The 13,724-nt window shown below is 50.2% G+C and overlaps 1 protein-coding gene across 1 annotated transcript in view; it reads right to left on the bottom strand.

The window, feature by feature from the left end:
* Positions 1 to 12,886, bottom strand: part of FEZ1 (fasciculation and elongation protein zeta 1) — a 56,728-nt gene extending 43,842 nt beyond the window's left edge. Inside the window, exon 1 of the mRNA XM_038754765.1 lies at positions 12,785 to 12,886. Coding sequence (XP_038610693.1) covers positions 12,785 to 12,857 — 73 coding nt within the window. The 5' untranslated portion in view covers positions 12,858 to 12,886. The remainder of the gene's footprint in view (positions 1 to 12,784) is intronic.
* Between the last annotated feature and the right edge of the window lie 838 nt (positions 12,887 to 13,724).

Below are 13,724 nucleotides of genomic sequence, written 5' to 3'. Positions count from 1 at the left end.
ATGGGGATTAAGACTGGGAGCCCTGTGTGGGAAAGAGACTCTGTCCAACCTTACTGCCTTGTTTCTATCTCAGTGCTTAGTATGCCTGAGCATAGTAAGCAACTAAAAAGTACCATTAAACCCCAAAACAGAACAAAACCCTAGTGTTTCCAATGCAGGTTTGGTGGGGCGGGAGGAGATAGGCGCCGAAACTGCTTCTAACAATCGCAACTTTTTCCTGCTGATCACAGCTTTCCCTAGCCTAGGAAGCAGGAGCGGAGAACCGACATTCCTTCACTCTCCCTCCCAAGTCTTAGAATTGGGATTTATCCTGTACATTCTGGGGCAGGAAAGACTCTTTCTCCTCCCCACAAATGTTCTGGGTCTCGGCAGTTACATCCTTTAGAGTGAGAGGGCCTGATGAGGAGCCCAGCCAGCCCCTGCAAGGACAGCAAGCCTCCTTCCCGATCCAAAACGGCAGAGTGAGATGCTGAAAATGGGCTGACGTCATTGCTTTGAGATGCTGTTTATGGGGCACGTGGGATCTGGGGATTTGGAGGGGGCTGCCGACTGCCTAAAGCAATGAGAGATGACCTCTAGACAGCAAGCTCACTGTGGGCAGGGAAGGTGCCTACCAACTCTGCCATATTGTACTCTCAATCAATCAATCAATCGTATTTATTGAGCGCTTACTGTGTACAGAGCACTGTACTAAGTGCTTGGGAAGTACATGTTGGCAACATATAGAGACAGTCCCTACCCAACAGTGGGCTCACAGTCTAAAAGCAGACACGTTCCCTGCCCATAATGAGCTTACAGTCTAGAGAGGGAGACAGACATTAATATGAATAAGTAATTTATATATAATTTAAAGCTATGTATATAAGGGCAGTGGGGTCAGGGGTGGAATTAATATTAAATGTTCAAAGGTCACAGATCTAAGTACACAGACTAGGCAAAAGGGAGAGCGAGCTAAGGAAAGAGGGCTTAATGGAGAGAGTGTGACCTTAATAATGCTATGAAGATGGAGAGAGTGGTGGTCTGGCCTATATGGAGGAGGAGGGAGTTTCAAACTAGGGGGAGAACATGGGAATCAATCAATCTCCCAAGCGCTTAGTACAGTGCTCTGCACACAGTAAGCGCTCAAGAAGCAGCATGGTCTAGTGGATAGAGCACGGTCCTGAGAGTCAGAAGGACCTGGGTTTCAACCCCAGCTCTGCCACTTGTCTGCTGTGTGACCTTAGGCGAGTCACTTCCCTTGCCTCAGTTCCCTCATCTGTTAAATGGGGATTGAGACTGTGAGCCCCATGTGGGACAGGGACTGTGTCCAACCCAATTTACTTGTATGCATACCAGTGCTTAGTCCAGTGCCTGGTACAGCGTGGCTCAGTGTTAAGAGCCCGGGCTTTGGAGTCAGAGGTCATGGGTTCGAATCCCGGCTCCGCCACATGTCTGCTGCGTGACCTTGGGCAAGTCACTTAACTTCTCGGAGCCTCAGTTACCTCATCTGTAAAATGGGGGTGATGACTGTGAGCCCCACATGGGACAACCTGGTCACCTTGTATCCCCCCCCCCAGCGCTTAGGACAGTGCTTTGCACATAGTAAGCGCTTAACAAATGCCATCATTATTATTAGTATTACATAGTAAGCGTTTAACAAACACACAGTTAGTATTATAATTATTGTAAATATTGACAGACCACGGGGTAGGGAGAAGCAGGGCAGGTGGAAAGTGTGAGCCCACTGTTGGGTAGGGACTGTCTCTATATGTTGCCAATTTGTACTTCCCAAGCGCTTAGTACAGTGCTCTGCACATAGTAAGCGCTCAATAAATACGATTGATGATGATGATGATGATGATGTGGGAGAAGTCCCGCCCAGGGTTGACAGTAATCAGAGAGAGATGCCCAAGCTGGGCTGGGAGCAGTGAGGCAGAGGGTTGGCGAGAGCTCAGTCATGAGAAGCTAAGTGGCCTTCCCAGACTGAGCCCCCTCCTTCCTCTCCCCTTCCTCATCCCCCCCGCCTTACCTCCTTCCCCTCCCCACAACACCTGTATATATGTTTCTACGGATTTATTACTCTATTTATTTTATTTGTACATATTTATTCTATTTATTTTATTCTGTTAATATGTTTTGTTCTCTGTCTCCCCCTCCTAGACTGTGAGCCCACTGTTGGGTAGGGACCGTCCCTATATGTTGCCGACTTGGACTTCCCAAGCGCTTAGTACAGTGCTCTGCACACTGTAAGCGCTCAATAAATACGATTGAATGAGTGAATGAGAGTGGCCTAGTGGAAAGAACACAGACCTGGGGGTCAGAATTCTAATCCCGATCCTGCCACTTGCCTGCTGTGTGACACTGGGCAAACTGGGCAACCTGGGACCCTGAAAACTGGACTGTCCAGTGAAAAGCCGGACAAATGGCCACTCTATTTTCTCCCCATTAAGGTGATCCAGGAGGAATGGTCATTAGGAACCTGGAATTCCCGCACATACGGTAGTTGTTTCTAACCACGTGCAGGAGGTTTTAACCATTCGACGCTTTCCCTGCCAAGGGTAGGAGATGGAGAGAGACTGAGGAAGCTTCAGGAAGGAGCATGAGAGGGGGCAAGGCGCTGAACTTCTCTGGGCCTCGGTTTCCTCAGCTGTCAAATGGGGATTAAATCGTTCCCCGTCCTACTTAATAATAATAATAATAATGGCATTTATTAAGCACTCACTATGTGCAAAGCACTGTTCGAAGCGCTGGGGAGGTTACAGGGTGATCAGGTTGTCCCACGGGGGGCTCACAGTCTTCATCCCCATTTTACAGATGAGGTCACTGAGGCACAGAGAAGTGAAGTGACTTGCCCAAAGTCACACAGCTGACAATTGATGGAGCTGGGATTTGAACCCCTGACCTCTGACTCCAAAGCCCGGGCTCTTTCCACTGAGCCCCGCTGCTTCTCCTTAGACTGTGAGCCCCAAATGGGACAGGGACTGTGTCTGGCCTGATTATCTTGTATCTCCCCCAGCACTTAATACAGTGCTTGGTATATAGTATGCGCTCAACAAATACCTTGGTTATTATTATTATTAGAGATCCAACTTTCTCTCCCATTTAGCAACTGAGAAACAACTTTGGGTGTCCAGGAGGAGGTCAACTCTGCCTGTCAGTCCCCAGCTCCTCATGACTGAACCTTTCCCCGCCTCCTCTCGTGCTCCTTCCTGAAGCTTCCTCAGTCTCTCTGAGGATATGTTGCCAATTTGTTGCCAATTTGTACTTCCCAAGCACTTAGTACAGTGCTGTGCACATAGTAAGCGCTCAATAAATGCGATTGATGATGATGATCTCCTACCCTTGGCAGGGAAATCGTCGAATGGTTAAAACCTCCTGCACGTGGTTAGAAACAACTACCGTATGTGCAGGAATTCCAGGATCCTAATGACCGTTCCTCCTGGATCACCTTAGTGGGGAGAAAATAGAGTGGCTATTTGTCCGGCTTTACACCGGACAGTCCAGTTTTCAGCTAGTCCGTCCCCTGTCCGGTATAGATATGGCACCAGAAGTCTTTATGCCTGCTGTTTTTCTGTTCAGCTCCTCCTCAGCTCAGTAGCTTGAGTTTGGTGGTTCGGAAGCGATGCCTGTGGCCACGGGGACTTAGTCGGGGTACTCAAAGGCTCTGGAGCAAGTTGCGGGGAAAGGTGTTGTCCGGGCGTGGGAGGGGACCCCAGGAGAAACACTCTGGGCTAGGGAGGACTCCCACAAACTGGTACGTGTGACATCCATCTGTACCACCGCGTGTTAGAAGTAACAGTCCACGTGCATCTCCGTGGCTGGTATCCGTAAGCGCCGTCACTGGCCACCCTGGGAGGAAATGTCAGCCGCTACTGCCAGAGAAATAGCCAGAGGCAGCTAGCCACAAAATGCAGCTAAAATGAGGAGCCTCGTGAGGTTTGGCAGTTTCTGAAGGCTGAAAAATCCATTGATTTTGGCCTCTGTTCCAGGAAGTTAAAAGAATGAAATATTGTCTTTCGGAGGGGAAATTGTCTGGGGCTAAATGTGGCTGAAAATAAACCATGTGTAACGTGTGATTTCTCTGTGTGTGTGCGCGCTTTAAAAATAGCTCACATCGAGAAAGAAAAAGGAAAAAGAATAGGTCTCAACTCCCGATTCATCTGAAGAAAATCTCACTAGCCCGTAACCTTGGCGTTGTCCTCAACTCATCTCTCTCATTCCACCCACATATTCAATCTGTCACCAAATCCTCTCAGTTCTACCTTCACGACACTGCCAAGAGCCGCCCTTTCCTCTCCATCCAAATTGCTACCATGCTTACCAAGCCCTTATCCTATCCCGCCTTGACTCCTATACCTGCCTCCTCGCTGACCTCCCCGCTACAGTCCGTACTTCAGTCTGCTGCACTTTTCTAAAACACATTCAGCCTGTCTCCCCACTCTTCAAGACCCTCCAGTGGCTACCCATCCACCTCCTCATCAAACAGAAATTACTGACCATCGGCTTTAAAGCACTCAAATCAGCTCGCCCCATCCTACCTCACCTCACCACAACCCAACCCAGCCCGGACACTCCGTTCCTCTAACTCCAGCTTACTCACTGTGCCCAGATCTCCCCTTTCCCCCAATCCTTCCCCAACCCTGAAACTCCCTCCCCCTCCATATATGCCAGACCACCCCTCTTCCCACCTCCAAAACATTATTAAAGTCACATCTCCTCCAAGAGGCCTTCCCCAATTAAGCTCTCTTTCCCCCGTTATTCTCCCTTCTGCGCTGTCCATGCATTTGGATCTGTGACTGATGGACTTTTGATATTCACCCCACCCTCACCCCCACAGCACTTACGCTTATATCTTTAAATTATGTATTATAAATTACTTATTTATACGAATATCTGTCTCCCCCGCTAGACTGTAAGCCAGTTACAGGAACTTATCCTCTAATTCTGTTGTAGTGTACTCTCCCAAGTGCTTAGTGCAGAGCTCTGCCCTTAGGAAGTGCTCAATAAATGTGATTAATCGATTGGTAATGATTGCTTGATTAATTCAATCCCTCTGCGGATATTTACAGAGAGGGAAGTGTTGAGAGATACTGATTCATCGCTGCACTCTTTTCCAACAGACTTTCACAGTGATCCTGGGCTGAATGAACATTCTCTTGCTAATTGACTTCTCCACGAGATTGGGGCCGAGTGGCCTGATTCATTCAGTCGTTCATTCAATCGTATTTATTGAGCGCTTACTGTGTGCAGAGCACTGGACTGATGGAAAGAGCACAGGGCTGGGAGCCAAGAGACCGATCTTAGTCTCAGTTCTGGCACTTGCCTGCTTTGCGACCTTGGGTTAGTCACTTAACCCCTCTGGCCCTCAGTTTCCTCATCTGTAAGATGGGAATAAGGTAGATTGGGAGCCCCATATGGAATGCACAAGCATTCAGTAAATACTAGTGATTGATTGAGGTGGCTAAGGTATAGGGTGCCGTTTTCCCCAAGATCCCTTCCCTCTTTCTCCTGCCCCCTTGCAGCTGGTCTCCTTTGCAGGAGTGGGACTCTTCCTAATTCTGGCTACTAGACAATCCTGAGACCATTAGAGGGGTAGTTCTGACAGGTTTCTTGAATCATCATCATCATCATCAATCGTATTTATTGAGTGCTTACTATGTGCAGAGCACTGTACTAAGCGCTTGGGAAGTACAAATTGGCAACATATAGAGACAGTCCCTACCCAACAGTGGAATGCTTTCCCATTTTTTTTTATTATGGTATTTGTTAAGCACTTACTATGTGCCAGACATAGTTCCAATAGCTGGGGTAGATACACGCTAATCAGGCTGGACACAGTCCCTGTCCCACATGGGGCTCGCAGGCTTAATCCCCATTCCACTGATGAGGTAACTGAGGCCCAGAAAAGTGAAGTGACCGGCCCACGATCACACAGCGGGCAAGTGAAGCAGCGTGGCTCGGTGGAAAGAGCCCGGGCTTTGGCGTCAGAGGTCATGGGTTCAAATCCCCGCTCCACCAATTGACTTTGGGCAAGCCACTTCACTTCTCTGGGCCTCGGTTACCTCATCTGTAAAATGGGGATTAAGACCGTGAGCCCCCCGGGGGACAACCCCATCACCTTGTAACCTCCCCAGCGCTTAGAACAGTGCTTTGCACATAGTAAGTGCTTAATAAATGCCATCATTATTATTATTATTATTAAGTGGCAGAGCCGGGATTAGAACTGGGGATGAAGACTGTGAGCCCCACGTGGGACAACCTGATGACCTTGTATCTACCCCGGCGCTTAGAACAGTGCTTGGCACATAGTAAGCGCTTAATAAATGCCATCATTATTATTATTATTATTATTATTATAGGTCTTTCTGAGGCCCAGGCCTGTGTTCTAGCTACTAGGCCATGTATTTAGGACAGCGCCCACCATTCAGTAGGGGTTCAGGAAGCACGATCGAATGATTTGATGGCCTCTTATCTATAGCCCCTAAAACTGTCTCAGAGCGGGTGAGTACCAGTCAGCTCCTGTCTGGTGCTTGTGGAGTTACCTGGACCGGGTGGGGTATAAAAACCACTGAATCTATCCGACTGTGGCTCTTGTTTCTCTAAGGCGGCATCGGGCTCCGGACCCTAGGCCTCCGAGCTTCCATCTGGGTTGGGAGCGGTTCCCCGGCGGAGCGGGATGCCAGCCGGGACCGTCCCCGAGAGGGCGAAGACCAAAGACCCAGGAACCCTGCCCTCCTTCATCCTGCTTCCCGATGAGACTGCAGGGATCTGCCACATCCTAGGTTTGGAAGAATCCAGCAAACAGAAAGTGGGCAGCAGAAGGAAAATGGCAGTTGGGATGTGGCGGGGAGAGAGGCTCAAGGCGGGACGAAAGCAAGGCTGAAGAGTAGTGGGTGAGGGAGAGAGGGAGGAACAAAGAGGGGGCTAGAAAGAGAAGGAGAAAGGAAGGCCCAGAGAATAATCTAGCAATAAATCAGTCAGTTGGTCTTAATTATTGAGTGCTTACGGTGTGTGGAGCATTGTAATAATAGTAATAATGGTATTTGTTAAGCGCTTACTATGTGCAAAACACTGTTCTAACTGCCGGGGACGTTACAAGGTGATCAGGTTATCCCTGGGGGGGCTCACAGTTTTAATCCCCATTTTACAGATGAGGTAACTGAGGCCTAGAGAAGTGAAGTGACTTGCCCAAGGTCACACAGCAGACGTGGCGGAGCTGGGATTTGAACCCGTGACCTCTGACTCCAAAGCCCGGGCTCTTTCCACTTCGGTCAATCGGTGGCATTTATTGAGTGCTTTCTATTTGCTGGACACTTTTCTAAGTGCTTGGAAGAGTACAGGACGAAAGGATCAGCAGACACATTCCCTGCCCATAGTGAGCTTACAGTCTAGAGGGAGAGACAGACATTAATATGAATACATAAATAATTGATCGTATATCATTTAAAGATATCAGTCAATCAATCAATGGTATTTATTGAGCATCTACTATGTGAAGAGCACTGTTCTCATCGCTCGGGAGAATACAATATAACAGTGTAATAGAGTTGGTAGACACATTCTCTGCCCGTAACGAGCTTACGCTATAGCAGGAGGGATGAGTGCAGTAGTGAGACTGCGATGGAGTTAGTGAACGTGATCCCACTTCTCGAGGCGCTTGCAACTTAGTGGACAAAGACAGGGAGAAAAAGGGGCAAAGAGAGCCAGAATAGAGGGCCAAAAGGAACGGCCTGTAGTAGTGGCGAAGCAGCGTGGCTCAGTGGAAAGAGCCCAGGCTTTGGAGTCAGAGGTTATAATAATAATAATAATGGCGTTTATTAGGTGCTTACTATGTGCAAAGCACTGTTTTAAGCGCTGGGGAGGTTACAAGGTGATCAGGTTGTCCGACATGGGGCTCACAGTCGTAATCCCCATTTTACAGATGAGGGAACTGAGGCACAGAGAAGTGAAGTGACTTGCCCAAAGTCACACAGCTGACAATTGGCGGAGCCTGGATTTGAACCCATGACCTCTGACTCCAAAGTCCGTGCTCTTTCCACTGAGCCACGCTGCTTCTCATCCCAGCTCCGCCATGTGTCTGCTGTGTGACCTTGGGCAAATCACTTAACTTCTCTGAGCCTCAGTTCCCTCATCTGTAAAATGGGGATTAAAACTGTGAGCCCCCCCGTGGGACAACCTGATCACCCTGGAACCTCCCCAGCACTTAGAACAGTGCTTTGCACATAGTAAGCGCTTAACAGATACCATTATTATTATTGTTACTTAACTTCTCTGAGCCTCAGTTCCCTCATCTGTAAAATGGGGATGAAGACTGTGAGCCCCACGTGGGACAACCTGATCACCTTGTATCCCCCCCCAGCACTTAGAACAGTGCTTTGCACATAGTAAGCGCTTAACAAATGTCATCATTATTATTATTATTATTATTAGTACCTATGAGGTGTGGTAGGGTCTGCTGCCATTCATTCATTCAGTCATATTTATTGAGCTCCTGCTGTGTGGAAAGCACTGTACTAAGCACTTGGGAGCACTGTTGCCAACTTGTACTTCCCAAGCGCTTAGTCCAGTGCTCTGCACACAGTAAGCGCTCAATAAATACGATTGATTGATTGATTGAGAGTACAGCACAACACTAAACAGATATAGTCCCTGCTCACAACAAGCTTACAGTCTTCTTTTGTAGACTGTGAGCCCACCGTCGGGTAGGGACCGTCTCTAGATGTTGCCAACTTGGACTTCCCAAGCGCTTAGCACAGTGCTCTGCACACAGTAAGCGCTTAATAAATACGATTGAGTGAATGAATGAATGAATGGAGCCCAGCTTGCCGTCTTGCTCCACCCAGGCAGAGTCGGGGAGGTTTCAGGTTCTGTCCCAAAACACATCACCTCAAATGTTCCTGGTTTGAGGGCGATGTACGACCGGGATCCTCGGGCGCTCAGCTGGGTCCCGGAGCCTACCAGATGCCCTTTCCCAAGGAGCGCGGGACAGAACAAAATTAAAGGTTGCGTGAGTCTGCAGAACAGAGAGATGCGTTTTAAGACGCTTACGTCGATCGTTCCAGGGCCCGGCAGTTACGATCAGTCTTCCCCGGGGACGCTGGAGATTATGAAAAAGAAACTGAAAGAGGCTCCGCAGCATTTTCAGTCGGTAAAATGAAGGTTACACTTCTCTGTGCCTCAGTTACCTCATCTGTGAAATGGGGATGAAGACTGTGAGACCCCCGAGGGACAACCTGATCACCTTGTAACCTCCCCAGCGCTTAGAACGGTGCTTTGCACATAGTAAGCGCTTAATAAATGCCATCATCATCATTCGGGGCCCGGATGCTGATGAGGGGGAAGTTGGGCCCCCTTCCCATCTCCCCACACCTTTCATTCATTCATTCGTTCATTCAATCGTATTTATTGAGCGCTTACTGTGTGCAGAGCACTGTACTAAGCAGCCCCGGCTCTCGGTACCCCCGCCACCCCAGAGGAAAGCCAGACTCTGAGGGGGTCTACCCTTCTCAGGTGGGAGGACAGAACTCCAAAAGCCATGATCATCCCAATCTGGGATGGGGCAGTTGTGACAGCATGGAAGCAGTGGGCTCTAATGGAAAGAGCACTGGCCTTGGAGGGGGCCTGCGTTGTAATCCTGGCTCTGCCACTTGTCTGCTGTGTGACCTTGGGCAAGTTGCTTAACTTCTCTGGGCCTTTGTTCCCTCATCTGTAAAATGTGAGCCCCGTGTGGGACACGGACTGTATCCGTCCTGACTAGCTTGCGTCTACTCCAGTGCTTAGGACAGTGCCTGGCCCATAATAAGCGCTTGACAGATGCCATAAAAAAAAAATCTCGCCAAAGTGGGTCATGCCCTTGTGTGTCCCCCTGCCGCAGTAGAGCTGGGATAGGGGGTGAGGAGATTTATTCATTCATTCAATCGTATTTATTGAGCGCTTACTGTGTGCAGAGCACCGGACTAAGAGCTTGGGAAGTCCAAGTTGGCAACATAGAGAGACGGTCCCTACCCAACAGCGGGCTCACAGTCTAGAAGGGGGAGACAGACAACAAAACAAAACATAGTAATGAAATAAAATAAATAGAATAAATATGTACAAGTAGAGTAATAAATATGTACAAGCATATATACATATATACAGGTGCTGTGGGGAGGGGAAGGAGGTAAGGCCGGGGGTGGGCAGGTGGTCTGGCCTGGGGGTAGAATAAGCGTAGAGAAGCAGCATGGTTTAGTGGATAGAGCACGGGCCTGGGAACGAGGAGGTCATGGGTTCTAATCCTGACTCCGCCTCTTGTCTGCTGCGTGACCTCGGGCAAGTCACTTCACTGTGCCTCAGTTACCTCATCTGTAAAATGGGGACTGAGGCTGTGAGCCCCATGTGGGACGGGGAGTATATCCAACCCCGCTTGCTTGGATCCACCCCACTGCTTAGTACGGTGCCTGGCACACTGTAAGTGCTTAATGGATACAGTTATTATTTTTATTAATAATAACCACGGTGGGCTGTGTGAGTTGTGGGACAGGTGGACGAGGCATCGGTCAGTCAGAGGGAAGAGAGGGAAGGAGGAGGTTCTTATAATAATAATAATGATGGCATTTGTTAAGCGCTTACTATGTGCAAAGCACTGTTCTAAGCGCTGGGGGGGATGCAAGGTGATCAGGTTGTCCCACGTGGGGCTCACAGTCGTAATCCCCATTTTGCAGATGAGGGAACTGAGGCTCAGAGAAGTGAAGTGACTTGCCCAAGGTCACACAGCAGACATGTGGCGGAGCAGGGATTCGAACCCATGACCTCTGACTCCAAAGCCCGGGCTCTTTCCACTGAGCCACGCTGCTTCTTCTTCTTGTCTCCCCATCCCCACTGGGGAGGGCCCAGAGAATGATCAGTCCATCAGTCAGTTGTATTATTGAGTGCTTACCCTGTGCACAGCATTGTACTAAGTGCTTGAGAGAGTTGGTAGACACGCTCCCTGCTCTCCAGGAGCTTACAATCTAGTGGACATTCATTCATTCATTCAATCGTATTTATTGAGCGCTTACTGTGTGCAGAGCACTGGACTAAGCGCTTGGGAAGTCCAAGTTGGCAACATCTAGAGACGGTCCCTACCCAACAGCGGGCTCACAGTCTAGCAGGTCTGCTTGGGGCTCAGTCGTCATCATCATCATCAATCGTATTTATTGAGCGCTTACTATGTGCAGAGCACTGTACTAAGCGCTTGGGAAGTACAAATTGGCAACATCTAGAGACAGTCCCTGCCCAACAGTGGGCTCACAGTCTAAAAGGGGGAGACAGAGAACAAAACCAAACGTACTAACAAAATAAAATAAATAGAATAGAATAGAATAGAATAGAATAGATATGTTAGTCAGTCTAGGTAGGAGGGCATAAGATTGAGTTTGCTTTTTACAGATGAGGAAGCTGAGGCACAGAAAAGTGAAGTGACGGAGAGAGGGAGACACGGGGGAAAGAGAGAAGGAATGGAGGAGAAAATGAAAGGCCTGTAGGGTTTCAAAGCCTTCCTCCTCAACAGGCTGCCTATCTTCTGGCCAGGGCCGGTGGAAGAAGGGGACAGAGAGAGAAAGAGAGAGTTGTAGCTGAAGTGGGAAAAGCACAAGCAGAGGGAAGAGGGAAACGAATAATAATAATGATGATGGCATTTATTAAGCGCTTACTATGTGCAAAGCACTGTTCTAAACCCTGGGGAGATTACAAGGTGATCAGGTTGTCCCACGGGGGGCTCACAGTCTTCACCCCCATTTTCCAGATGAGGTAACCGAAGCCCTGAGATGTGAAGGGATTGCCCAAGGTCACACAGCTGACAATTGGCGGAGCCGGGATTTGAGCCCATGACCTCCGACTCCAAAGCCCGGGCTCTTTCCGCTGAGCCACGCTGCTTCTCTGGGGGGGAGAAGGTGCAAGACACTGATAAGAACCCAAGGAGGAGAGAGACAAAGGGTTTCTGGGGCAGTGGGAAGGAGGGAGAAGTAGAGGCAGCGAAAGGAGAGAGGGAGGGGCAGGTCTGCAGCGGAATTTTGCCACTGGAAGAAAAGAGAGATCGGGAGCGAATGGCAGAAAGAGGGGGAAGGAGGGAGGAAGAGGCCGGGAATGACAGAGAGACCAGACTCCACAGAGTCAGAGGTTGGCAGGGCTCCGCCGCGGGGCCTGGGCCGCGGCCTCCCCGCTTCGTTCATTCATTTTCACCCAGTCGTATTTGTTGAGCGCTTACTGTGTGCAGAGCACCGGACTGGCAGAGATTTCGGCAGGCAGAGCTGTCAGAGTGTGCATTGCGTCAATAGATTTCATAAACCGGACCGAGGATGGGTTTGACCCCAGCCTGACCTCGGCCCAGAGCACCTCCTGTGTGGCCTCAATCCGGGCAGGGTGGAGGAGCAGGGGTCAGAGGTCAGAGGAGCCCTTCGGTTGGCTCCCAGGGAAACGGAAGCCAACATGGAGGACGGCGGTGAGAACAGAGGCCCAGGGGGCTGTTGGCTGCTTTCTCGCCCCCCTCCCTGAAATTCCCGTCCCTTCCCCTCCTTTGGTCCCTGTCATGTGGCAAAAACGGCCTTGAAGGTTGACCCCCAAAACAACCCACTCATCGCGATGCAGGTTTGCCTGTCGTCAGAGGGTCGGTTCCAAAGACCTCGAAAGCTTCCAAGCTCCGCCTCTCTCCTCCCAGTATTTCCAGCCCCATCCCTTTCCCCAGCCTGGAAATCGAGGGGCAGCAAGGCCTCGACCACGGGGTACGGCCCGTGGCCCACCCACCCAGGGGCAGGAGCTGGCCAGCGGGGCCGCCCGGAGCCGAACTCACCTGGGCTCTCGGCGGGGTCTGTCCGGCGAGCCCAGAGACCAGCTGGCCATCTCTCCTCGGCCCCTTCTCTCATCAGCTGGATGGCATCCTCCTTCTTCCCTCACCAACCTCCCCCCCACCCCCCAACTCTCTCCGCCCCTTCCCTCCCGGCACCGCGCGGCTTCTCACTGGCAGCCCTGTTGCCAAGGCAATAAGGGTTCCCATGACTACCGAGCAAAGGCTGCTGCATTCCCATGGGCAGAGGCATGCCCACAAAAGGGGAAACGGGAGCAACTCCGGCCCCCAGCAATGGACTGTGAACAGGGACACCTGGAGCAGCCTGGAGGGGAGACACTGGGGGCTTGTGTCCTCTCCCCTCGCGGCCGAGCCGTGGACCAAACCCTTCTCCCCGTCCCCTCCTCTCAATCCAGGATGCAGCAGAGGGGTGGCACTTGTCCAAGGCTATTGTTTAGCCCAAAGAGGTCTCTCATTGTGCAGCACATATTAATATGTAAATATGCTAATACCTCTCCCTCCCACCCCCACCCCGCTCTCTTTGTCTCACCAAGAGAATGGCAAAGCCCCAAAGAGGCTCCTGTCTCTCCCCTCAATGAGATGTCAAGTTGGAGCATCTGTTCTCCCTCCAAACAGCGTGACCCCCCCAACCACCAACCCTGGCTACCTTGGCTCCCGGCCTGACTCTGAGCAGATGGGATTTTGACACTTTTCTGGGCCCTGAAGGCGTCTTGAGCGGAGGGAAGACTCCCCAGGTTCCAATACAGGAGAAGCGTTCAGTCCAGTGCTCTGCATACAGTAAACCCTCCATAAATACCCTTTGATTTTTTAAAATGATATTTATTAAGCTCTTTTTTTAAATGGCATTTATTAAGCGCTTACAATGTGCCAAGCACTGTTCTAAGCGCTGGAGAGGTTACAGGGTGATCACTGTGAGCCCCCTGTG

The sequence above is a fragment of the Tachyglossus aculeatus genome, chromosome 11 (genome assembly GCF_015852505.1).
Source record: "Tachyglossus aculeatus isolate mTacAcu1 chromosome 11, mTacAcu1.pri, whole genome shotgun sequence".
Taxonomy (NCBI): Eukaryota; Metazoa; Chordata; class Mammalia; order Monotremata; family Tachyglossidae; genus Tachyglossus; species Tachyglossus aculeatus.
Note: the sequence above shows the minus strand (reverse complement) of the source record. Positions and strands in the feature narration are given on the sequence as shown.